The sequence below is a fragment of the Equus quagga genome, chromosome 8 (genome assembly GCF_021613505.1).
Source record: "Equus quagga isolate Etosha38 chromosome 8, UCLA_HA_Equagga_1.0, whole genome shotgun sequence".
NCBI lineage: Eukaryota > Metazoa > Chordata > Mammalia > Perissodactyla > Equidae > Equus > Equus quagga.
Window position 1 is genome coordinate 32,229,574 of NC_060274.1, and position 27,690 is coordinate 32,257,263.

Sequence of the window (27,690 nt, forward strand, 5' to 3'; positions counted from 1 at the left end):
AAAAGTTATAAAATTTACAGAGTTCAAGTGAATTTTTTCTGTTAACATTATGGGAAATTACAGAATTAGAAAAAAATTTACTATTTAAAAATATTTACATATACAAATCATAAAATCTGATTAGACATAGGTTGACAAAACAGCACCCTTAGACACGACCACTCTTCATTTTCCTATCTCACACCCAAGGTATGGAATGTGACTGAAATGAGAAGTCATCATGCCATCAGTATTTAAATGAAATGTTTTTGTTATCATGACCATAAATTTAAATCATACACTACAGTCTACAGCTGCCTTCACAATACATTCTATGTAGACCAAAAAATTAATTTGTTCTGATCATTAAGATTTGCATAAAACCAATCTCTTCTCGTGAGTCTGTGAACCGATGCTGTGAGGATCAGGGTTAAGTCTCCTAGAAAGGTAATGAAAAGGGTCCCATGTGGGACTACACTTGCAAAGAAATCTTCTTGCCAATTTGAGAATTCGATACCATTTTAATGTCATCAATGAACCACTCCAACGGAGGGGTTCAATGACGATCAAGATGACTGAATCCCTAACGGGGATACAAACAGAAAGAGAAGACAGACACACATCTGTAATTTGTCCAAGACAAAACAGATGTTTGCCTCTTTTCCCAAATAAGCGAATTCATTTTTTAACACAAAACCCTAAAGCAGGGTTAGACTGCACACTTTGTGGGACGTTACAGGGAAGAGTGACTGTGGACAGCAAAGTCCAAGAGGGAGGCAGACAGCCAACGAGAGACATCAGCTGTTTGAAATTAAAACAGATTCTCATTCTGTCAAAATTAAGGCATCTAATTTAGTATATGTGCAAAACAAAACTGCTATGTGAATGCCTTTTCGTGCTTCTAGAAGCTTCTTCTGATCACCCCCACCACGAGGAAGGCAGACATTCCACGAGGGCATTTGCACTGACTCAAACCATTCATTCTCTGAGCGTTGTTTCCTGTTTCACCAATGCCAGAGTATGTCTTAATATTTAACTTCTTGTGGATAAATTAAAAAAAAAAAGTTTAAGTTTTGAGTTGATTCTCAACTTGAAAAACGCACATACATTCTCTCAAAGTTTATTTAAAGAAACAAAAAACAGAAAAGAAAAGAAAGTCAAAGAGCTTTGATTTTTAAAGGGAAGTTCAAACACCTGACTGAACAGCCCAACTTAAAGAGCTGAGCACGGGACAGGTAGGGCGGGGCAAGCAACGAAAGGAGCCAGGCGCCTTCATCTCAAGGGGACCGGGGTGTGAGGCCCCTGCTAACCTGCCTGCAGCGCAGGTGTGGGTCAGAGCCCCTCCCTGACACCAGGGCAAGAAGCCTCACCGCGGCGGAGCTAAGGGGACGAGAGCAATTCCACGCCAGCCGAGACTGCCACTCAGGCCAGGCCGTCCCAGCGTCCCTCTCCTCACTGCAGAGGGCTCTTCCATCTCCTCCTCCCCCTGCCTGCGAAAGCCCTAAGGTCCTAACACTGGCCGGCTCAGGAGTTTGGGGGAGTTTCCACTGTTCCCAGGCAAGCAGTTTGGGAGAGTTGGCAGAAGAAACCACATTTCTGTCATTGCAAGAGATCGATTCCGGACACCTCCTTTGGGAACTCTAAATGAACAGCACCCCAGAAATACTGTTTATTACGTGCAATAGTTCTTATTTTTAAACAAATCTTTGGAAAACAAATTATTTACACTTTGGGTACTCACTGTATTCTAACTACACCAAACTCTCTCAAACAGAAAACCCTTGGGTAACTCGTGCTGGACGAGTGGAGGCCACCTGAGACTGGCACACACTGAGTGGCATGGTTCACAACAGCAGGCAGCGCGCATCAGGCCATCAGTGCTACCCTTGATTTGTATGGACTATTTTAGATATTAGTTAAAATGAAATTATAGCTCTTTAGAAGTTTATTTGGGAAACAAGAGAGGCAAAAATTTTAAGATAATATAATACACTATTTGGTTAAATGTAACAATAGTAGTGTCAGTCAATGTTTAATTTAGAAGAAATGACAAGCCATTCTGTACTTTTTGAAAAAGTACTTATTAATATTCTTCAAGTTCCACATTATTCGAGTGAAGCCCCATTCTATTAAAACTGAGACCCATTTGAGCAGTGTCAAGACTATGTTTTATAGACAAGGCACACTCCTTGACTGGCACTTTCTTGTTTCACGGGACGCTCCTCCAGGCTCCTCAGCACAGGTGGCCATCAGGACTGGAGCAGAAAGTGTGGTCTGGCTTTAAGTTACTATTATTTATAAATTTTAAGCAATTAACATAAAAGACATATACCGTTATAAACATTTATGAAAAGAATCACAATTGTACTTAAATTATTAATGCATTGTTTATCAAACTAATAAAGAAGAGCTTAATTATAAGGATTGCCTTATTGGAACTTTTAATATAAACACATACCTCTTGTAAGGTGTTAATATCTACTCCATCCCCTTGAATAACTCTAAGATAAGGAGGCAGCAACTTGTAGCCCTTTGAGTTCTCAGTGACGGGGAACTTCTTACCTAAAATATCCAAAACCTGTATGGAAAAATACACACCCAACACAAAATCACTAAAACCAAAAAAAACAAAAGCATAAAAGCTTTCCAAAGTTAAAAAAAAAAAAGACTTTGCTAGACAATCTTGAGAAAATAAAAATTAAATTACTTAAAAAATTTCACATTATGTATAAGCCTTCTAAAATTTAGTTTCAATTCCTTTTGATTAGGTTAGAAACAAGCATGCTATTTTCGATCAAGTCAATTTATACTGTAAAGAGACTCAAAACAAGTTTTTTTCCCTCACATCTTTCAAAATATACAGATTCAGAAAAAAACCCTTTAACATTAGGAACTGAAAACAGCAATATATTTTTACAAAATATATAAAGCATCATTTAACAAACTCATGATCATACTTTTGATTTGGATTTATTTTACTTGTGCCCAATATTTTTGTTTGGTTTAATTTGTCTGATATAACTCAAATATAAACCCATTTGTATTACAAAGTTCAGGGAAATTATGCTATGCAGATAATAAAGCTGGAAATAAAGCATATGTAACCTGTAGCTTCTCTCTGAAGTTCTCTTCACTTAAAGAGGACACCCATTTTTTAAAGCCAAATTGCATACTATGCAAATCATCCCACATTCATTAACTGCGGAAAGTTCTGTAACGGCTGAAGTACCTAAACACTGATTGAAAATGTCTCAGAGAGCCTGGTCAGGGATACAAAAGACCCACCAGACATATTTCCCACCCAACAATCACTCCCTTTTCCTAAACAAATTAAGAGACTAACAATGCGAGCATTCCATGCTGATGATCAGTTTATTCTTAAAACTAGGTCTGCACATTTATCTTAGGTAACAGGAAAAACATGAAACCTGTTAAGTTTGCTAAAGCCAAATGTGTTAATATTTCAGGCTCAGGTAAGACCTTCAGACTGGCTATTGCTTAATAGGATAGGAAAAGGCCGTCCTATTCTATACCCCCTTTCCTAAGGGCTAGTAATGTATCATCTAATCATTAGCTGGGAAGCAGTGGCAAAGTGGGAAGGTGACGGCAGAAAGACCTATGTTGGACACCTGACTTATTTTACATGTTGTGTGACCTTGAGCAAGTGACTTTAACCTCCCAAAGCCTGTCTCTTTCAAAAGAGACAGTACTATCTGTCACAAGGTTTCCGCAGAGATTAAATGACACGGCTTAAGTAAAGCACCTCACACACTATTGTCTAGCAGTAAGCATTCAATAACCTGCTCTTAGTGCTTTTTCAAAGAAGGCAAACCAAGTCCTGACCACGAAAAAATGCAGCATTGCTACACCGAGGAGCAGCAGTCTCTCTAAAGAATCACTCCGTGAAAGGGACTTTCAAGTCATTTTGATTCCACATCACCTTGCACATATCTCCTTTGCACTTAAAAACTTCAAAGGTAGAGCAATGACTTGTGATAAAGGAAAAGAAACCAACCACAAACTTGGTAACCAATTCACAGGACTGGCTAAAATGGTAATGCTATTAATTAATTTTGAAGGAAAGTAGAAAATATCTATTCAACAGTACTTAGCTGTCTATTTGACAGTATACAAATAAGCCATACCTCTGGGTTGCCTTTCTCTGTATTAATGTGTGACCTTGGGCAAATCTATTACTCTCTCTGGGCTGCAACGCTAAAGTTAAGGGGACTGGTTCCGATGGTTCTGAAATGGTGCGTGTACAAATGAAATTAAAAGTCGTGTTGATGCAGCCGGTCTACAGGCATTTTAATAATCAAGTTACGTATTAAAATTTACCTTTAATACAGTGTCAAGAGGATTTCCAGAATCAGGTCTGATTATTAGTGGTGCCTCTGTACTTCTTGATACTATTAAATGTCTTAGGTCTTCACCCCATATTTTCTCACACGCATTATAAATGTCATAGCTATCGCTGACCACAGATACAGGCACTGATGAAAACTGTGTTACTATATGTTCAAAAGCATCTTTTTCATGTTCTTTCCCCCAAGCTGTTATGGTACTAGAAAACAAAACGAAAATACAGATTTACTTAGGCAGACACAGTATCTGTCCTGAATCATCCCCCACGTTCCCTAGACTGCGCCATCCACAGGGCAGGGCAGGTCAGGGATCCAGCCCAGCGAATGCAGACCGTACGGTTAGTTCAATATTGGGGCCAAGCCAACCCGTGGCCAATTTTTTTTAAGACTATAAGCAATCTTACTCTTCTCCAATAGTTATTTTGGCTCTTAAGTCATATTCAACCGACTATAAACTAGGGTTTTTGTTTTTCAGTATTCCTGAACCTACTCATTTAAAATTAGAGCTAAAAAGCACTTGCTGAATGCACTCTATGTGTTATGCCAAGATGTTAGAATGAACACACACTCCCATTATTTGGCTAGGTGATGCAGGCACTTGGCTCCCTTCTGTGAATTTTCAAAACCATATATCAATAACAGCAGGGATACACATTTCATCTTTTTCACTTTTCAAAAGCTTACACTTAAAGGCAGTTACTTAGGCAATTATTTACACTATACCATCCACACGTATAGTCAACTAACTCTTTATCTGTTATATCTTCAAGTGGCTAGTAACAGGCAGTCATTTATTTCATTTATAGATGACCCACTAATAATTAATATATGCCCAGGGAATAAGAATTTTAATAGTTTGAGCAAAACATGATTAAGGTGAGAAATAAAGTATGAGAGTTTCTATCAGGCAAGAATGGTTATAGTGATTTTTACAATGGCCTCAAGAATGGTTCTTACTGAATAGATTAATAATAAGTAACTTAAGCACTTGTTGGCTAATTAATATCTAATATAAACCATTTCTAAAGTTCTTAAACAGAATTTAATAATTGTTACCATTTCCTCATGTCAAGCAATTTTTCCTTCTCCTTAATTTTTTAGTCTTTGCCTCTGCCCCATTTTCCTTAAGTAAAATAATGGAAAGTAAGATAACCCGTTTGTTATATAACTCCAGGCAGCTATAAGTTTATCTCAAAACTGTCTGAACAGTCATACTAACTTATGTTCGAAACTGTCATTTTATTTTTATTTTTTTCCTAAAGGACTAGAGTAAACAACTTTTCAACGGCATGCTGGTGACAGCAGAGCACACACACTTCAGGGTTATAAAGACGTAGTACTCAGAGACTACTCTTGTCTGAAATGGAGAAAGAGCCCCTTTATAGAGAACTCATCCTACAGTGAACGCTTTTCTCAACAACTACGGGGATGCCAGCAGCTATGACGCCAACTGTACTTCACGCAAACATGCGCAGGCCGAAGGGGAAATTAGGACGTGGATGAAGAGAAGCCCGTGTCTACATCGAGAATTGCTACTGTCCTCTATGTAAGGGAGAGAATTATGCTCAAAGAACACCAACACTGGAGAGGTTTGCAATGTAAGAATAAGCTCCTACCGTTAGGGGTCATTGCTCACGGAGTGACGTTTTCCCGCACTGTATCAATAGAGCCATCGAACTCTGCTATCGGTACCACGTCTAGCAGATGGAATTGCGCATTTTCAGTCTTTATCTGACTTGTTTTCAGCAGGGCATCTGAGCTTTCCTGAAGCTTTCTTCCTATGACTTCAATGACGTCCCCCACATTCAGATTTTCTTTCTATTTCTACGGTTCCTCTTCAGCTTCCCCCAGATGCTGTGCTCTCCTTCTATCTGACCAAGGCTCTGACCTGGGCACTCCCTCCCTCTATACATCACCCTGGCTGAAAAACACGCAAAGTTTTTCAAAAATACCTGTGTGGGGATGGTTTCCGAAATCTGTACCTCAGCCCAGGTTTTTCTTCTGGACTCCAGACCACTTTGTTACGCAGGAAGGTGAATTTCTTCATCTCATCATCCCATAGACATTTTCTATAGCACCCTCTATGTAATGCAATCATAACCTCTATTCTAACATGGTACTTGGTATATGGAATTATAAATATTTGTTCAATGAATTCTACTCATGCTATAATTCCAATTTCCAGCATCAAAATAAATTTGATACCTTTCCAAAGTTTGAGGGAAAAGTTATGTAACTGAATATTTCTAAGTCCAGATTCATATATTCCTTAAGAAAATATTTATAACAATAACGGCAATGCTCTAAATTTTAGAGTTCTCTTATTTTATTTTTCAGGTGTTAGCTCATTTATCCCCAATGATCGTCTGATGTTGGAGATGTACAATTTTAGCTCCTCCTTTTGTTTGGCTGGCTGAAGGAACTGAAGAACAGAGAGAGAAGTGACTTGCCCAAGGCCACTCAGTAGGTCAGCTGTAAGGTCACTCAGGTTTCCCAACTTTCAGTGCAAAAAGCTCTTTCACTACACGATGCTGTTGTTTTAAAGACTTTTCTATTTAAGAACATCTGAAATCTTATATATTAAGGAGTCAAATTTACAAATGTAGTAAATATTTTGAGACTATAAAAATAAAATGGATTTTCATCCTGCTTTAACATGAAAACTCTAAAGAAGATATTATCTTTAGTCTCAGATTTAGAGCATCTTACTCATGAGGTTATTACTTTGAAACAAAACCATCAGTGAAGAGTTTAATATATGGATACTACATTAAGTTTTTAAAAGATACACACACATCTAAGTCTGAAATAAAAATACTGTAACCCTAAAACCTTTATCTGTTAAAGACGTCCTCATCTTCGCAGTTTCACGAGTCTTGAATGTGAAAGTATTCAGTAAGGCCCTACTAACACAGCGATGCTCGTAAACCTCAGCTGAATTGACTCTCTACTGAGCCCCAGTGCAAATCGTCAGGTTCTCCCAAGTGCACCTCAGAAGCCACTGCTCACGTTTATCTGCTTCTCCCCATCGAGCCGCCTGGTTCTGAACCTCGTCACCTCTCAAAACTACTGCAGCAGCTTCCTGCAGAGCCTCCTACCTTCCCGGTTCTCCCTCAGCTCCCAGGCTAGCCTGCCATCAACATCATCGTCCTCAAACAGTTCTCCGACATCACCCCTCTGCTCAGAAACTTCAATGCCCGCTCCCATCTGAAAACGCAGTCAGAACAACCCAGCCTGACATTCAGAGTTGATACTCAACATGGAAACGAATCTGGGGGCCTCCTAACCTGTCTTCCCAGTCTACCCAGGCTCCCTCCAAAACCTCTCCGCTTCAGCCCGTATTTCCTAAACAGTTTCACACTCTCCTCTTCCATTCTTGCTCTTTCCGGACAATGCTGACACAGGGTAGGCAGGCAATAAACGTTACTCAGAGAACCAATGGTCCCCTACGTCTGCCTTTAAGTCTTACCATTCCTCAAGAAGCCACGGGCTCACAAACCATCTCTATAAAGCCTTCCTTGAGCCACCAGTGGAACAGGACCCCTCCTTTCCCTCCCTTGCACCGCTGGAGCACTTTAATCGTACCTCTTTAAAAGGACTCACTCAACAGAGCAGAATGTTGCTAGCGTACTATTTTTATCCCAAAGATAGGGTCAGTTTTCTATATCCTTTTATCCCCTGCAGCACCCAGTGGACTGCCTTCCATAAAAGCTCAGCTTTATTCTCAACTCACCATTGGGTTTGGCACCCTGCAATATTCACATATGAGGAGAACTTAATATACCTTCCCAAACAACTACAGTAAATAATTTTTGTTGTAGGAACCAGGCATAAGGTTTGGCACACGTTTTAAAAACTCCACCGACTTCCAATAAAGTTAATTCGAGGACCAGAGCAGCTGCAGCCCAGATTATAAGCGCCTTCTAGATTAACTTGAGATAGGTTTGAAGATCAGACGAGGAGGCACGAGAGGAACCTGAGCCCCCTCCCTTTCATCGAAGGCCTTTACTTGCTCATCTACAATCGAGGGTGCTGGGTCCTGACGACAACTTCCAGGGCAGAGACAGGCCAGCACATGGAGCGGAGCAGGGAAAGGGGAAGTGACCAGGTTTTCCAGTGAGCCCTTCCAGACTTAATTTAATAAAACCAATCTGCATACGGCAACAGAGCAGCTGAAAAAGTCCTTAACATAAACCTATATGTCAATGTAAGAGTTGGATAAAAGCTCTTACATTGCTTCTATTAGGATGGTTAATATTTCTCTACCTCCTTGAAACGAATCTTGACACAAAGTCTAAGTACTGAGTTTGTACTGCTTAAATTCACAGAGATTTACTGTAGTGCCTGGCTCTATAGTTACGCAAAACGTCACAATTACAAAGACAAGAGTGAAAAAAGTTTCAGAAAACAAACGTTTAGATAATGGGAGGATGAAAATCGAATTTTACCTGTGTTCTGCTGCTGGAACAGAATAGCCTGGAACAGGATCTTTCGTTCCATAGTATTTTTTAATTAAAGCAATTCCTGCTACTGTATCTGTTCCTTTGAAGTTAACCAAATGAGCGGACGCTCCTATGCCAGCAGTCTGGAAAATAAACAATAAACCCAAATCCAAAAAAGAACAAGACCCATACTTGAGGTAGCCAGCACAGCTCCCCAACGAATTACTGTCTTCAGCTATTCTTAGAGAGAGAACATCAGATATCTCTGATAATAGTTCCCTTCGACAAAGATCCAGCTTTTCCTAAATATTTAAGGATTCGACTGTCACGTCCTCAAAGAGACCTATTTAATAGTGAACCGCTCCCATTTCCCATTGCCTTCTTTTCCCTTACTATGCCTTGTGCTCTCTGTAGCATTATCTGACATCTGCTAAACTTATTATGTCTCTCTGTCCATCTGTCTGTGCATTCATCCATCAATCTAAGATATAAAGGACAGGGACATTTGTTGAAAGCTATATTCCACATACTTTGAACAGGGGCTGACACACAGTAGGTACTGAACATATACGTTGACTGAATCTCTAGAATTTCAAAATGTGGCCTACTTAGACCCAAGATCAACCCCAATAACTTCCCAAGAAGTCGACAGTGGTGATCTAACCGAGAGCCCAGACCTTACTCAATGAGCTGCATTTCACACTTCCTTACCTCTTGGGAGGAGACTCCTCGGTAGCCAAAATCATGTAACTTGTATTCCAGACGATCTAAGTTACCAGATGTTTCTAACAAATATTTGGCCAATATTTTCTTCTGCTCTCTAGAATTTGTGGCCACTGTGATTGGATACCAGGATTGAACAAGAATAGTCTGTAGTAAGAAAATTAACCACAAATATTAGTACAGAAAATATTGTGTTCTTTCTGAGGAAAATCCTAGCTTTCCCTGGAGGTATGTCCTAGACTTCCATACTACTAGAAAAACCATTAGCTATTTCAACTGTATAGCAGGATGCCTACTACGTGCAACCCAAATACAGTGCACAGGTCAGCTCTCAAATCCACCAAACAAAGGGCAAGCACACCAGGCCCTCAACAGTAGAAAACGTCAAATTGCCTAGTTTCTATCCAAAGAAGTTTCTTTAGGAAAACTATCTGTGATGAAGTGCTACTTTGTAAAAAAATCTTCACTGTGTCATGGACCAATAGTTTTATAAAATATACTCACACCTGGATGTTGAGGCAACTACTGTAACAGTTTCTAAATGCCTATCCTCAACTTCCATATTTAACGAGGCCCTGCGTGGACCCGCAGTGGTGCATGGACTACACGCTCAACAGTACGGGTCTAAAGAAGGGATTCACCACTTCCTCTAGGTAGTTTTGGATCTAATTTTTCCTTGGCTAATACGACTACGACTAGATTACATACTTGAGATACTTTTGCTTAGCACCAGAGAATCCTATTCACCAAGTTAAGCTCTATGTCCTTGGATTTATCAAAGGTCACTCTAAGAAAGCCACACGAAACATTTCAGTATATGCTGTAAAATTGCAAGATCACTATTTTATAACTCAGTGCCTATTATATAAATTCCCATATGAGGAAATGGAAGAATTGCTAGGTTCCTACTTTCTGCTAAGAACTGTCCCTTGGTTTCTCTTTTTTCCTTGGCTGCCAGGAAACCCCAAGAAAGTCTGATGCTTAATCACAGCAACTGCGTTAATGATCATGGTTTGGGAATGCATTCCTTCTCCATTCTAGGATCATAATATTCTATGTTTATTTTATAAATCAGATAGTCTGTTATTAGAATCAGCCTCAAATTCGTTTAAGAAAAAGCTGCTAAAATGACAACAATGTCTGAGTTCATTCAAAAAGCTATTTAATTTCTCAAATTTTACAAAATAAGCTTTTACTGAATACCAGCTAAGTGATCAACAAATAATATAAGTAGAAACAAATAAAAAGATTATTTAACCTTGGACTTCCCAACATGGTCACCTAAAAAGAAAAATAACTATAGCACGAGACTCCTATGACTGATTAAATATGGCCCCAAATCTTTGCAGCTCCTCTCATCAAGAGATGGAATCTGTTTCTTCATCTCTCGATTCTGGGTTGTCCTTCGATTTGCTTTTGACCAACAGAATGTGGTGGTGGCCATACTGTATGACTTTCAAGCTCCTGTTTCAAGAGGTTTTACAGCTTCTACTCTCGTTCTCGTCGAACCTCGAGACTACCGCTATGAAGCAGCCTCAGTTATGGAGAGGCCCAGCAGTCCGAGGCATTGGGCTGAGGCCCCAGACAGGGGAGTGAGGCCACTTTAGATTGTCCTGTCCTAGCCAAACCCTAGTGGAATGGAGATGCATAAGTCCAAGCAAGACCAGCAGAGAACCATCCGGTCAACCACAGAATCATGAGAAATGATAGTTGTTTTATTTTGCGGCAGTTTCTTGTACGATAATAGAAAACTGATACAACTCCTAAGAAACTCTATTAACAATCATCTCCAATTTCTTTCTTTCTTTTTTTTTTTGGGGAAGATCAGCCCTGAGCTAACATCTGCTGCCAATCCTCCTCTTTTTGCTGAGGAAGCCTGGCCCTGAGCTAACATCCATGCCCATCTTTCTCTGTTTTATACATGGGACGCCTGCCACAGTACAGCTTGCCAAGCGGTGCCATGTCTGCACCCGGGATCCGAACTGGCGAACCCCAGACCGCCAAAGCGGAACGTGCACACTTGACTGCTGTTCCACCCGGCTGGCCCCAATCATCTCCAATTTCTAATCCTTCTGCTTCTGAAATTACTCTTTTGATTCCATTACCAACGCCCATGATTATCCTACCTCTAATCTTTAGCTTCTCTGACTCACCCTTCACGCTGCCACCAGCTATTCTAAAGCAGGAGTTTTACTGAGGTTGCGTCAATCCCTACAATCCTCGAGCGGCTATCTTCTGTCCATAGGGGAAAAGAGCCAATTCATGCAGAAATTTGAGGCCGCCTATAATCTGGCCTTGTTTACCATCTAGAGGTTTATCTCCTCCTTTATCTTCCACTTTGATGCTGCAGTTCCCCTTGGGCCATCTGCCATTCTAGGAACACCGTGCCATTTCCTCAGTTCTTCCTTTCCCTTATTAGAGCTTATTTTCCATTTCCTGATTAGACAGAAGTATCTATTTTTCTGCTACCAATTCAGCATTAATTCTTACTCATATTAGTGGTTGGTTAAGAATGAACTGCTCCTCCCCCAAAGGCCCTCATATAAGACATATCTGACTCTAATTTCTGTGCCCAGCACTTTTGGGCACATAGCTGGTAATCAATCAATACTCATTCGTTGAATTTAACTCGATTAACACTCACATTTTAACTTAACTCAGATTGATATTATCTAGGAGTAAGAGAAAGATATAAAACATTAGGTGAAAAACTCTAGTTGAGTTATAAAGGTAGAAGATCGACCTTACCCCTCGAAAAATGCCAGGGAAGGAGAGAAATAACTATGAGACACAGTGATCCTTCACACCACCATTTCCTTTCCACAGTCCAACAAAATCAGCTTAAATTATACTCTTAACAAAATCACTCCCCTTTAAAAAAGATCACTGTAGGTGTAAGCAAGGGAAAAAAAGGCAAGTTAGTTCGGGTTATTCCAAGGTCCAATAAAGCAGACCTTGTTGGAAACTTTTCCAAAACGGCTATTTGCTCACACAAATCAAGATAAAATTTTTAGCTGAAAAGTAAGACTAAAGTAAACGAAGCTACAAATGTCATTTAAGCCAAGTTTACTACAATGTTACTGTGCAGGAGAGGAATTTTAAAGGATGAGAAGAGGTGTGGCCTCGCAGAAAGGGGTAGGGACCTGCTCTGTTGCCTCGTCCGCTCACCTCTCAGGGCTCAATTTCCCCATCTGTGACACGAGGGCACCAGATTGGTGGAATGGCTTTAAAGTCATCTTTTCTTTTTGTTTTCTGTTGTTTTTGGTAGAAGAGATGGTTAGGTGTGGCCCACGTGCCCACTCCTGAGCCCCTCAGAAGTCTGAGACGCTCTGCAGAGTCCTGAGGCTCTCTGAAACGCGTTTTGAAATCTGACTTGAGGACTGAGGTTTCTTCTAGCACCAACACCAAAATCGGTAAAGCAACCCAACAGTTTTAGTGGATTTTAGAATTCAGTGTATGGTGACTGACAATCACACAACATTATTAGTAACCTTGAACATACACTGGGAGAAGGAACTGGAAGGAATACAACTTAGTACTATTACTTAAAATGTCTGAAATCAAGGATTGCCTGAAGAAAACCTACCCGTTTGTAAACAAGAGGTTTGCTGGGTGCCATAACAGATTTCACACATACGGCGGGGCAGTAAACTGGGGCTGGGGGTGGGCGAGAGCAAGATGAGCCTGCTCTAAGCCCACAAACCCAGAGAGGGCGTGAGGTCTGGAGGAAGTAGTCTCCTCTGGAGACCTGGGATTTAGAGGCAACACAAGTTTGGTAAAACAGGATCTAGCCAGTGACAATATGGGATTGAATCAGACCATAAACTTTTGTGCCTCAGATAAAAATACCTAGCTAGGCCTGAAATTATTTAAAATAAAATCTATTAGTAGAATAGAAAGTAAACTTGACATAAGTTCTGTTTCAGGTTATAAGCAAATAAAAACAAGGAACTATGTACTTTTTTTCCTTAAAAATCTAACAGTCTCATGTTATATTTTATGTTTAATAATTTCTAAATTAAAAATACTTTTATTTAGGAGGTGGCCCAGTGGTGTAGTGGTTAAGTTCAGATGCTCCACTTCAGTGGCCCATGGTTTGTGGGTTTGGATCCTGGGTGTGGACCTGCACACCACTCACCAAGCCAAGTTGTGGCAGCATCCCACATGTAAAATAGAGGAAGACTGGCACAGATGGTAGCTCAGGGCCAATCTTCCTCACCAAAAAAAAAAAATAATAATAATTTTATTTACATATTTGCTAATAAACTACTACTCTAAAATGTCTCTATATAAAACTTTTTACTTTGTGGTTTTTTTTAGTGAAATACACCAAAATAATGATTACTAAAACAGGCTCTTTCTTCTAAAGCTAGTGCTTTTTCAATTTCTGAAGAGGATAAAGAAAAACAAGAAAAAGAAAAAGCAAGGTGAATTGGGAACTAGAAGTCTCTATGTCCACTAATATCTGCTTTATGGAAGTTCTAACAGATCTAAGGAAAGAGAACTTACTGACTAAATTCTCAACTTTAGGAAACTTAAAAAAAAAATGGTGATAAATAAATAGATGATGATTTTAAATCCCTTAAGATTTATCTGTTTGGGATCTCCTGGCATTGGTAAAAGGATAGACTAGATAACGTGGTGAAGAACTCTTCTACTCCTGTGTTTTTATAATGCCATTCTCTCAAAATCAAATATTTGCCAGTACAAATACTACGACAACTGTACAAAAACTAAAAGATACATTTTCTTTTACTTTGAGTTCAGTTAATTCAAAGTTTTAAGACATAGTAGTAACTATTTAAAATTTTTATTTTAGTTAATTGTACATTTTTTCTGAGTCCATTAACCTACTATTAGTTGATGGCACATCAAGAGTCTAATAAAAACGTTTTAAATTTCCTGTTGACTTAGCAAAACTACATTTCAAACCTATTTGTGGACCTCTTACTTTTTCTAAATTTTTCCAGCCTTTATAAACAAATCTCAAATGTATTATTTTACAATATAACAACAAATTAGTTTAACTACTAAACTAGTAAGATAGAGAGTCAGTTCTAAGCACTAAGTAAACGCCTCTCAGAGTCAGGCGATATTTCTACAGACACTTTCCAGGCTATTTCCTCTCATACATAAAATCTAAATTAAGCTGTTAAGAAGGTAAGTGATTATTAATAATAAAAAGTGATATTAATATAAAAAATATAATTATAAGCATATGAAAACATATGATTGCTTAGGATTAGATGCAAGGAAAACAAACAACCAAAAAGTCTTTGGAATATAAACTCAGAGTCTATAATGTACCCTCCTTTTGGGCTTAGAAATTGAACAAATGATCAGTGAATCCTGAATATATTTAGAGGAGAAATATCAGGTGGTAGAGCCTGGGCCATAAACTGATTAGATGAATGAAGAAAGTAGTTACTAAAAATTTGATCGTAACTCCTTTAGTCTAACTGGAACAGACTACCCATAAAATTTCTTAAGTTACTAAAAATCTACCTGTGCTGTTTTTCTAGTTTTCCTTTATGATAATATGTATTTAGGACTGCAACGAATAAGACGGAAGCCAAATGAACTTTAACAATAATAATTCTTAATAATTTGACTTAGATAAAGTCTCAGAATATTAGATTTCACTGGAAGGAAGCTTCAAGAGTATTTAGTCCAACTGTCATTTTATAGATGAGGAAACTGAGGCCTCGAAAAGTTTGGTAACTGTAGAGATTACATAGCTTTATTAGGCGCAATTTTTAAACTAGAATCCCAGTTGAATGGCTTTTACATCTTCAATTAATATTAAATAAGAAATTAAAACAAAACAAAACAATTCACCTCAATCCAATTTGTAAGCCAGAAACACTCTGGATCTGTGTTTTCCACTGTGAAGAGCACATTTCCTCTGGGAACCACAGAGCCCTCAGGAACAGCTTTTACTTCTATTGGAAGATGCCCATCATATTTCTGGTAAGAGACAAGAACGAAGTTATTCATTTAACAGATGATATGCAGCTACCTGTTTTAATAAGGTTCTTTATATTTTACAGAAGCTAAACTTACTGTCACAGAAACTGCAACTGTAGACGTTACTAACTGCTAATAATCGAGTCAGAATATCCATATCCTCCTGAAATAAAATTAACTAAAATGATTAACAGTTTGGCACTGACATTAATTTTTAAATTTTATGCTGTCAAAGTGCTTCTGCTAAAGAACATTTATCACTAGAAGATATAATTTCAAACTGATAAAAAGAAAAAAGTTGGTTTTCCACTCTTAAAAAAATAAAAATTCCAACATATGCCCAAAACACACCATCTTCCTTCTACTAGGTCATTTTCCTAAAAGAAAGGCTCAAGACTGAAAGATAAAATACGGGACTGCTAGCAAAGAGCAAAACAAAACAAAGAAAATAACAACAAACAAAAAATAAATTCAAGACAGAGAGAGCTCCTTGCCAGTAGAAGCACCTTAACTAGGCCTTCTCTTTACTCTGGTGGTAGACCCGAAACCCTTGTGGTAGCAGATAGACCAATCATAAGTACACTTTCTAGAGCTCTGGCAATCAACAATAAGTGCAACCATTCTCTCCAAAATTAGGAGGAGGATATATTTGCTACATGCTATGTGACTAGTTATTTAATTACGCCTCCCCTCTTTTAAAGCTAAAAGCCATGGCTAATTTTTGGCTAGGAAAGGAAGTTGTTTCAGAAATCCTTATAGTTTATTTATGTGATTTGAGACAAAGTAGCTAGATAGGAGAAAAATCTGCTTGATGAGAAGCCCTGGAGGCCTCATGACACAGCAGAAAGAACACGGCCTTAGAAGGGCAGCTGGGAGCCCAGGGCAGGCAGGAGACCTCCGGCAGGTCACTGAACATCTGCAGGTCTCAGACTCCACGCTTGTAAAATGGGGTTAAGACAAGGGTATCTCTAGAGACTAACCTACGAATCCCTAAGATTCTCTGACCATAAAATCAAAAGATTTATCGCCCTGGCCACTGGGAATTATATTAACGAGCACGGCACCTAACTTATCCATTACTATGATCCTCACAACAACCCCAAGGGGATGAGTGCAGGGGGTGGCCAAAAGATGTCACGGACCTTCTCAAGACACGGGAAAACCACAGCAGAGGGACTACGTGACTTCTTCAAAGACCCGTAAGTACCAAACAGTAAAACCCAGTATTACAATACAGGCATGAAAGTTAAAGTATTTCTAACTACCTTATGTTTGATAGTCTACAATGGAAAAGACATTCACCTTTAAGACACAATAAATTAACACTCAACATGCCAAGATGCCAAGAGATCCCACTGCAAACCTATCTTTGTAATAAAGAAAACTTGCAGAGGACACTCAACTCTCGCAACGCAAATCCCCCGTCTTTGGATGCCCTAAAGTTTAAGCAATGGAGCCAATCATGCTCGCCATGAACACTACAGAACAACAGAGAATAAAGTCAACGGCATGGACCTGCAGCAACCCATTGCAACTGTTCAGTAAGGGCAATCTCCTAGAATTAGCATGTAGGGACAGACTCACAGCATCTATTTCTACAGTCAAAACAATGGACCTAAATTTTGAAACTGCCAAATAACCATGCCCTTTCTTAATTATAGTATATTTTCAAAGAAAGGATTAAATCACCTTTCTGAAAAATGCTAGTTATTTCAATTATAACTCATTTCTATCCTAACCAATTACTTAGATCTGCTGGAGATTCTAGATACTAATGATTTGCTACCAGAAAAAACAATTCAGGGACCAGCCTGGTGGCACAGCAGTTAAGTTCACATGCTCTGCTTTAGTGGCCTGGGGTTCGCGGGTTCAGATCCTGGGTGCAGACCTAGCACTGCTTATCAAGCCACATTGTGGAGGTGTCTCACATAAAATAGGGGAAGACTGGCACAGATGTTAGCTCAGTGACAATCTTCCTCAAGCAAAAAGAGGAAGACTGGCACAGATGTGAGCTCAGTGACAATCTTCCTCAAGCAAAAAGAGGAAGACTGGCAACAGATGTTAGCTCAGGGCCAACCTTCCTCACTAAAAGAAAGAAAGAAAGAAAGAAATAATTAAATGTTGCCCATAACTTTTCACAAGAATGTCTTTGGGTCACAGAAAGAAAAGAGCTGTAATTACAGTCTAATCTTCTGTTCAAATTCTTTTGTAAGAAATTGTGAACTAAAAGCAAAATCAAAATAGATCCAAACAGGAGCCCATATTTTACCTCAAGAATGTAGTTCCAGCCCTTCTCGTTGAAGACGTCATCTTGGAAATGCTCTCTGTACACCTCTTTGGCCTCCTGGATCTTCTCTCTGGTCACTACTTTACCTGAAAGGAGAAACGTGCCCTGTTTACATTTCTAAAGGCATTCTGTGAGTCGCTGAGTTGTCAGAGCATACTATCTCTAGCTATTTCACCCATTTTATGGATAAAAACATGAGAACTGAGAGGTTAAATGATTCACCCTGAGTCAACAGCAGAGCCAGAAAAGGAATCTGCACATCCAACCACTCACTCTAGCATAAATGTTAACCTATTTGAAAAGCAGATGTGCACAAGAAATCATTACATGTATAGTTTTCTAGAATCACAATAAATTAACTTCTCAGATACATGTTTTCTATCTTTATTAATTCACATATTCAAATTTGAAGGAGTAAGCCTTGACACAGATGATTTTCTAGGAGAAGCTTTGTACTTTATTCATAAAGGATGTCTCTAGGGCTGATAATCCAATAATTTTCACAATTACTAAATTTTGGCCCCCCAAATACACTTTTAGTTAACTTTTTTAATCTGTAAAATGGGGATAATCATAGCAGAATACTTACTTAGAGGGTGGTTGTGAGGACTAAATGAGTTAAGACATATGAAGCACTTACAATAACACTGGCCTATAACAGGCAATCAATATGTTTCAGCTGTCATCAATAAAAAAATAGTATTTTATGACGTTTTTAAGCTGTAGAATTAAAGTGTGATATTAGCCTTTGGTAACTTTCTCTATATAAGATCACTAGGAAACTCATTTAAAATATTTTGGGTGGTTTTGCTGCAAAGTACTTTTCCTACCCAAGCAGGTTTTCAATAGTACAACATATCTCAACTGTCTGATATTAAAATCGCCAAGATTATGGGAAAAGGTTATTATGTGCATAAAATTCAACTTAATTTGTATTCAATTCTGAGATAATTTTTATTTGAACACGTTAGACACAAAATTTCCCAAAATGTATAAATACCTTGGGAACTCTTTTCCCCATAGAAATACCATTATAAAACAGACTAGAAATAGACTTTCCAAGAAGAAGGCACGGAAATTATTTTGGAGATTTTTCTGCTTTAAAATGCACTTGAGACTATGTCTACAGTTATAGGTAGTTTTCAGAAACAGGCGTGTAAGGTCAAACCGACCAGCATGGAAATATTCTAATTACAATTGCTACCATAATTCAAAATGAGTTCCCAGGTCAGTAATGAATCCTTTATTTTGAGTTAATGAGTAAAGTCTATTTAACCAATCAGATTAGCCTCAGAAAACTGACTTTTCTAAACCTATTCCCAACTTAACAGTTTCAGAAAATCTTTCTCATATTTAGAACACCAAGAACATATACCAAATTATAAGATTTAATGCATTCAAATGAACAGGTTTAAAAAAATTCCAAAGGAACTGTGGAAATAGTTACAGTAATTAAATAAATGTCAAAATTAAACTATTCAAAAAGTTACTTCAAGTATTAGAATATAACAATATAGGAAAAAATTATGAAGTTTTATAAAAGCAGTGTTTTAAATGTACTCGGAAAATAATACCTTTTAAGTACTTATTAAGAATGTACTGCAACCCATAAAATACCGTTTCCTCGTATTTCACCTTCCTTATTTTGGAATTTTCTGTCTTCTTTTCACGGCATTCAAAGTAGGAATAAACTTTGCTTGTGTTGGGTGGGTACTGTTTATAGTGAGTAACCTGTGTGAAAGAGAAATGCTTGAGTTAGAAAACTCCAGAAGAGAGTATCAATCACAACAGAAAAGGCTTGAAATGATTTAAAACCAGAGAAACTACACTCCTTATTTGCTATTGATTAGCTTCTTTTCTTGGCTATAAAGAATAAGAAATAAGTGCCATACTTACTAAGGTACTTTTAATAGTTCAGCATCTTCGATCCAGAACCACAGAAGAGTACAAAACCTGACAAACACATGCACTGCACGTGGTGCAGCGCGAGGCCTCTAAGCTGGCCGCTTGAGATAAAAGTACAAAGAGAGGGATCTTATGTGATCCTGGGGAACAGTCTTCCCTCCGGGGAGGAGAGATGCAGCTGCTGGGGGCATACCCAGGATACAACAGAGTAAGCTGAAAGCACCAGTTGGCACTGTTACTATCTAAATGTGGCATGTTCAAAAAGCCAACAGTCAATGACTTCCCACGACCCTACTGCTTCATCCCTATAATGGGGTGCTGAGGAGGACCCCTGCTCGTCTTCACCGTGACTCCATGAAAACCTGGATGAAAGCAACAGCAGAAAAAAAAATCCTGTTTTGTAATCTTTCTTTTTCTCAAATTACCTCCAAATTGGGAAATAAATGGCTATAAAATGCAACATCAAATCTTTATGAGTTTAAAAATATGAATTCACAAACTTCTTTTCCACGAATTTGTTTCTGCTGAGTTTTAAGGAAAAAAAAAGGGAGTGTTCGTTACAATGTGAATTTTATTATAGTTTAATGTGGTTAAAACATTTTACCAATAAAAAATAACTGGAAGAATAATGTGTATTTGCCCACTTGAAGGAGCAGAAAGAATAATGCTCTAAAGCTCAAGGTACAGGGTGGTGAATCAGGGTGATGGCAGAATAAACCTTTGCAGACCAAGTTCCACGGATGACCACTGTGAACATAAAACCATTTTTTCTGTTTGGCTCTGATCTTGTTTAAGAAAACCAATGTTTTCCTTGTCTGGCTGCACAATCTCAATCCCAGCAAAACTCGGCTTTAACCTCAAGCATCTCTACCTTAGCACAAAAATTTGAAATGGATACACCCCACATAGAGAGCAAAAATCACAATAGTTTCAAATATGTTTCCTCTCCAACAGAAGCAACTTGCAACTCTAAAACACAGCACCCCCATGCTGCTTACACGTGACCTTGCGGGTGATCTTTACATTAACACGTGGTCTGAATGTCCAAGTCATGCCCCCAAGTTGGAACTTTGTTCTGCTCAGGTACAAGAGATATGTATATACTACAAAGCTCAGGAGCCTCATCAGAACCTAGAAGTACACGTCATTTCTAGATTTCAGAAGTAGCTAAGTGAAATAGCTAACACAGAATCTGGAGCAATTAAATCTATTAGCCAATTCACTAAAATGCAATATAAATATACATACAAATGATGCCCTAATAGCAAATGTTTACTACTTCAACTACTTGAAACTGATTAGAAAAAGATACACTTTCTAAAAATGTACCCAAGCTGTATATAAAAATGAAACTGCCCAGTTTACAATCTAAACAACTCCAATCCTTTAGTGGGAATAAGCAGCGAGGTAGAAGAAAAGTCAACCACGAAGAAGTAAAAGTTCAATAAAGGTCTGGATCACATCACCGAGTTCATAAAAGTCAGATTCACAGTTGGGACTCTCAACAGTTTAACCTTCCTACAGTTCAGATACTTTATGGTGCATCTTTATACATTTATTCTTTCTAGATTGCATTTAAAAGTACAAGATGGCAAATGAATTATCCCCATCTTCTGAGTAGACCAAGCAGTCAAAAGCTGAATGGAAATCTCCCTAAACTACTGAACTCCATCTCCGTATAAACGTATACTACAAATTTTCCATCATACAGATACAGTTCCAGTGCTCGACAATAATTAAATGTCTATAATTGTAAAACTTTACTCCAGCTGTATTTTTTAATTACGGTATTTAAAACCTATCAAATATTCAGAATGCCTCCCCTGAAAACAGATGTCACTAAAAACACAAAATTATCTAAGCTGCTTAATAAGAAACAAAGTATGACTTCTAAAATCTTCTTTGGAAAAACTGAAGAGAACTGTTTTAGAATTTAGCTAAACAATCTAGGTCATCTAGGCAAACTCTCAAGCAATTAACCAGGAAACATAATTTACTAACTACCTACTAACACTCAATACGTTTACAGAAGAATAAAATAGTTTGTTCAGATCTATGTATATTGGTATATACACACTGTTTTCGTGGGAAAAAGTTTTTAAAGCTCCTTAGTAAATTTTCTAAGAATACCATCAATACATGATTTATGATTCTAGTTTTGCTAGGTTTACTGTCCTCTTCATTTTACTTTCTGTTAAACTGGTCACTCTGAACCCCTTGGAACCTTCAGCAGAAAAATGAGATGATATAGCAGAAATTCAAATCAATAAATTGTTACTTTATAAACAGTTTGTTCATTCACAAATATGTACTCTGTACCTACTATGCACCAGGCACTGTTTCAGACGCTGACCGTGGGAGAGTAAAATAGACTGATGCTGTCTATTCTCATAGGGCTAACGCGGGCTGAAAGGTCAGAGAATAACAACACAGAAAAGAATTTCAGATCTAGATGAATCATATGAAAAATTAAAAGAACATGATAGGCTAGAGGGGCCTGGGTGACTACTTTAAGTAGGGGCCAGGAAGGCTTCTCTGAGATGGTGACCCTTGAGCAAGATGTAAATGGAAAGGAGAGAGGAAATAAGTTGACTTCAAGGACAGAACAGAATGAAGGCCAATGTGGTTGGTGCTTCGAGAACGGGGAGGAGAGGGGGTCCATGATAAGGTCAGAGAGAGATGCAGGGCAAGATCACGCCTGGCTCACAGGCTACCACAAGGAGCCTGAATTTTATATCGCGTGCAACGGAAGCCAAGAGTGTGTTTTAGGCTGAGTGAGTGTGATCTGATTCACATTTTACAGGGATCAGCCTGGCGTGAGGTGGAGAATAATTACAGGGTGACAGGGTGGGAGCAGAAGCATCAGTGAGAGGCTCCTGCCAAAGACTAGGCTAGGTGAGAGAACTGCCCACTACCTTCGGAGATAAAGGAGAATCAGGCTGACAGATGAGATTTGGGAGGTAAAGAGGGCGAGGAATTAGGGGTGGCTCCTAGAGTTTTGGTGTGAGCAACTGGAGGAATAATGGTGCCCTTAACTGAGACGGGGAAGGCCCTGAAGGAGGGGGTAGGGAAATCAAGAGCTCAGTCTTAAATACGTTAAGTATTACTAACAAAAAGTTTCATAGTACTCAGAATTAAAGTGAACTACAAAGAGGGAGCTCTTAAATCATGTTGTTTTTTAACACTGTTTTGACTCCCATCACTAGAGAAAATGGTTCTACAACAACTTTAAAGTTATTTACAAGATGAAAATAGCAAATATCTCATAATATCCTCAGCAAACCTTACCCCTAAAAAATATATTTCCGATACTGGCATGGCCTTCCGCAGCTAACAGAGCAGTGCCAGTACCTGAATCTGTGTGTGGTAAAGGATACAGGCACCCAGGAAAATGCAGCTCTTTTACCTTAATTTCAGTTTTATGATTGATTTACTTTATGAAAAAATAAGCTTCTAAAAACTGCAATCACAAGGCTAAATATCCGTGTTCCAAGTATGACAGTTAAAGAGAAGCATGAGAAATATTCAACTTGCATAGGATCCTCCCGTGAAAGCAAAGTCTGCTTTTCTCCTGAGCTTCTCTGGGTTTCCCATAAGGTGGATGTGATGTCTTTCTTCCCAAATGGGATCATGTGACCAACAGTAACTACTACTAGCCTACTTTTCCAGTTACAACTTTATTTTTAACTGCTAAGAAATAACCACAAGCCAACATTTTAACAGTCCTCTGTGCATATAAGAGCACGTGGGGTAACACACCCAAGGGCACAGGGTAAGTGAAGTTATCTGCATAATATCTAGGGGCACTCAGAAGAGGCTCCGCTCAGCCCCAAAGCTAATGTGCTAGAAAGAGCAAACATCATAACTGGTTCTTTCTGCTTTTCAATATTATTTCTCAAGTGCTGGAAATACTTCTGTTGCCCCAGAAAAGAATTCATTGCTATTTGGCTTTTGAAGCAATAAAAACTTCGAAAATACGGCTTAAGGATGTTTGGACCGCATTGTTTTGGGGAAGGGGAGAAGGTGCAAAGCCAGTTGTAGTCATCACAGGACCTCTCCCCTTACCCTCCCGGCACAGAGCTCCTGACAACTTGTAACTTGTTGCAACACCGCTAGGAGAGATTTCATTCACTGACAAAGAGGACCCCAACTTCTGGTATTTTTGTTTTGTAAGATATTATACAATTATTACTGAGCTAAATTAAGCCTCCTATGAAGTATACCCATGATTTATATGTAGGATTTTATTTTTGTCGCCCAAGTTTTTCCTGTAATTTATAACATAAAACTTACTGGAAAAACTGCATAGGAATGCTGGGTAGGCCCCGACAGACAGACTGCAAAGGTACCCACTCCGCACACGGCTCAGGTGCCAGGGGAGCCCTGGACCAGCCTTAAATGTCTGTTCAGTGGGAGTAAAAGAGAAGCAACTACGAAAAGTAGGAAGAGCTCAGAGGAAGACACTAGGTAACTAAAGTCCCAGGCAGCACTAACTAGTCCGTAAGATGATTCTCATCTCCTCCAAAAAGCCCAACCTTTTGTTATTCTGCTATTAATGAGGAAGCAAAATCTTGTTTTTTAAAAGAGCTGCCTTGGGTGCTTAATCACCACACATAAATTGTACAGACTTTGTAACTTCTCTAAAATCAACTTTCAGGCATCTTGGAATGTAAGAGACATCTTTTGTCTTTTTTACACCTCATAGGTCTCCAATATTTATCAAATGAATGGATGAGAACGTGCTGACTTCTAGATAACCAGTTTACAAATGACCTTTTGAGATGCAACCCACACTGGACAGCACATTTCATATAGAATGTGTGATATGGTTTAAACTGTAAATTGCTTAGGGACTACTTTTGTGCGCTATATGTTATTTTTTCCAATTACAGCTCAAGTGACATCTTCCATTTTAATCTGCTCATAGCTAAAATGTTCAGAAAGGTTAAAACTATTCTCTGCTGTAGTTTGTTAAAAACATTACACAGAAGCAAGAGGAAGGAAGGATGGAACAGAAATGCATCATTTAATGATCCACAGTTATTTGGACACTGATTAAAGCCTATGCCAGAATTAAGTGAAAAAAATGACCTGTCTCTTATGAAAAAAGTTCCAAATGCTTTTTAGGCACTGCAACGACTAAGGCCAGCCCCAATGCACCTTTTCCTAGTTGGCTTAGCACAATGCAAATACAACCCAGTAGGTAATTGTGCTGTAAGCCATTTTGGAAATATAAATGATTAACACTTAAGATTAAGTGTTCTTTTATTTGTAACAAAAACCCAGGATGAAAATGGAGGAAATGACCACATTTACCTATTTTCTTATTTCACTACTATGTATAATGAAGTACGAGATTACAGAAATGAATATGTATTTTAAACGCTCCTCCTTTGGTCCAAGTTGCCCTGAACCCTGTGGAGAGGACACATGTCACGTGCTTGGACACTATGCCATCTACTTGCAAAAAGCCCTGCTGAGGTGCTTGGACAGCCAAGTACACTTTCTTCAGTTTCAGAAAGGAGACGTCAACATGTTCCGCTCTCTTCCATCAACACAGCTAAAGCTACTACTTCCCTACTTTAACTGGCCAATAGTTCGTAAGTACTGATAAGGATGTGTAATAATCTCATGTAATCTCCAAAGGAAAGTTTCATTACTTCTAACCTCAAGATTATCATTTCTGTCTCTTCTTCACCTAAGAATATAAAAAGGGAAAAACGGAATATAGGCCGCTAAAAATCTAAGGAAAATAAAGACTAAAATCTGAGAATGGAATACACAATCTATTTTACTATACTGCTGTAAACCATTGGTATAAAACACAATAACCTGATTGATTCCTCTTGAGACTTTTTGCGGAACAAATGAAAAATCTTACTAAGATGGAAATACAAAAAGACTTCATATGAGAAAAGGGGATAAAACGTGCCAGTCAGACTGGAAAATGGACGGGAATAAACCCTATTAAATAGATGCAAATTCTAATAGTCCAGTTGATTCTACCTTGCTAGGAGATTAGAAAAGTTCCCGGCAATTCACTCTTCTAACTGAAAGCATCCCAGAAAACTAACGTTAAAGCAATTTTACACTCCTTATGTACAATGGCTGGAGGAGCTACAAACTAAAGGAGCTTGCACTGGGTTTTGTTTTTAAAAATTAGACCCATCAACCTCTGTTTACATTTCCCATTTTGATCAAATCATAAGTTACTACACAAAAAAATCTGAAAAATTTTTAAAGATTTGCTTAAGAAAAAAAATTCTACAAAACTAAGAATGAGACCATTCTAAAATCACTATTAAAAACACTTGAAACACTATGATTGAACTAAAAGAATACTAGAGCTTTTAGGGCCAAGGAAATCATCCTTCATCATACTACCTTGCCATCGTGCAGATTTCCACTTTAAAACCCCATTTAAAAGACCTTAAATAATAACCCATCTAAGGCATCATACGTAGAATCTTAAACGGATTGGGAAGAAATGGACAAAACAGAACTTAAGTAAAATGGGATTCTCCAGAATACCTTCTTAGAATATTTAAGGAAAGAAACAAAAAGCAAAAAAAAACCCCTCACAACAAAATCCCAAAACATGAGAGCGTTATGTTTTACCACTATATTCCAAACCATCATGTTGCTCAGGTAAAAACTAAAATTGATTTTGCACCAGTGGGGTCTCTGGTCTGACATTTCACTTTTTAAGTGTTTTGGTTAACACAGCTTAGCAAAGTATACTCAGTTTACTTCATATAATTTGGAACCCAGGGGAAAGAACATTTGCCCTGTCTTCTCCAATCATTCGTTCCTTCACTAATTCGTGTGTTTCAAATAAAATCAACGGGGCAGCAATACATGCAAGTGTCCCATAGGCAAATTAACACATGGTTGTGCCATTTCTCTCTCCGCAAGTTCTCCAGGGTTAAAGCTACAGCGCATTTAACTCCTCGTGTTTCACTTTCCTTTTCACAGAAATCCTCCAGTGGTCCTAACGCAATGAGGGCAGAGGAGGAGAGTGAGCGATCACCAGGGCCACAGGAGTTTGGGATGGAGGAGTCCAGCACGCCTCGCGCGGGCAGACGAGCGTCCTCCGGGCCAGGGCGGGGGGACGCGACTGGCCGCTCCAGCCCCGCACCGGGACCTCGCCCACCCCTCTGCGGGAAGGGAGAGACCTGCCCAGACCGGGGTGGGCGCCCCGACTCCGTTTGGCGGGGAAAACCCCACTTCTCAGACCCCGCTCCCCGGCGCCCCCGCAGAGCCCCAAGGGGCCGTTACCTAACTGCCCCGCTGCTCGGCGAGCCCTCGCCCAGGCCGGCCCAGCCCGACCCGGCCCGGGGCCAAAGGGCCGCGCTCCCGGGCACGGCGAGCGCCCGGCGCAGACGCCCCGGCCGCCCGGGCCCCGCCGCGCCAGCCCCAACCGGAGCGCGAGCCCCGGCGGCCCGCCCCAGCCCCTCGCCGCGCCCCCGACCACGCCCCCGGCCCCGCCTCCCGCCGCCCATCCCTCCCTCCATCCCGCCGCCGTCCCCTCCTCCCCACTGCGGCGCCCGCTCCACCTGCCCCGGCGTCCCTCGGGCCGCCCCGCGCCACGACCCCGGCCCTCAGCCCCACGCTCGGCCCCGGGGCGCCGTCGCCACCCGGTCCCCTGCCCCCGGCCCGCGCCGCTACCTTGTAGGAGTCGGTGGCCAGGAGGATGTTGAACTCGGCTTCCGCCGCAGCGTTCATGTCGGGCCGGAGAGTGCGGGCCGCGCGCCGCGGGCTGCCCGGCGCGGCCGCGAGGAGAGGGAGAAATGGGCTTCACCGCGCTCCGTTGCTTAAGTCACCGCTGGCTCGGAGGGGGGGCGGAGGGAGGACCGGGCGGGGAGGCGGGGTCGACGGAGGGCGGGCCCGGAGGCCGTGACGCGCCGGCGCGCTCGCGGTCCGGGCGCTCAGCGGTCTCCTCACGCCGGCGGGGACGCGGGGGCGGGGCGCGGCCGAGCGTGCGCAGCGCGCAGGGGGCGGGGCGGGCGGGAGGACGTGAGGC

General features: G+C 40.0%; 1 protein-coding gene across 1 annotated transcript in view; it reads right to left on the reverse strand.

Annotated features, from left to right (window-relative positions):
- NAMPT (nicotinamide phosphoribosyltransferase) overlaps positions 1–27,488 on the reverse strand; it is a 33,556-nt gene extending 6,068 nt beyond the window's left edge. The window contains exons 1-8 of the mRNA XM_046669982.1: positions 27,336–27,488; positions 19,337–19,493; positions 17,745–17,848; positions 15,347–15,475; positions 9,497–9,655; positions 8,792–8,928; positions 4,318–4,543; positions 2,438–2,557 (exon numbers count right to left, since the gene is read on the reverse strand). Coding sequence (XP_046525938.1) covers positions 2,438–2,557; positions 4,318–4,543; positions 8,792–8,928; positions 9,497–9,655; positions 15,347–15,475; positions 17,745–17,848; positions 19,337–19,493; positions 27,336–27,392 — 1,089 coding nt within the window. The 5' untranslated portion in view covers positions 27,393–27,488. The remainder of the gene's footprint in view (positions 1–2,437; positions 2,558–4,317; positions 4,544–8,791; positions 8,929–9,496; positions 9,656–15,346; positions 15,476–17,744; positions 17,849–19,336; positions 19,494–27,335) is intronic.
- Positions 27,489–27,690: the final 202 nt, after the last annotated feature.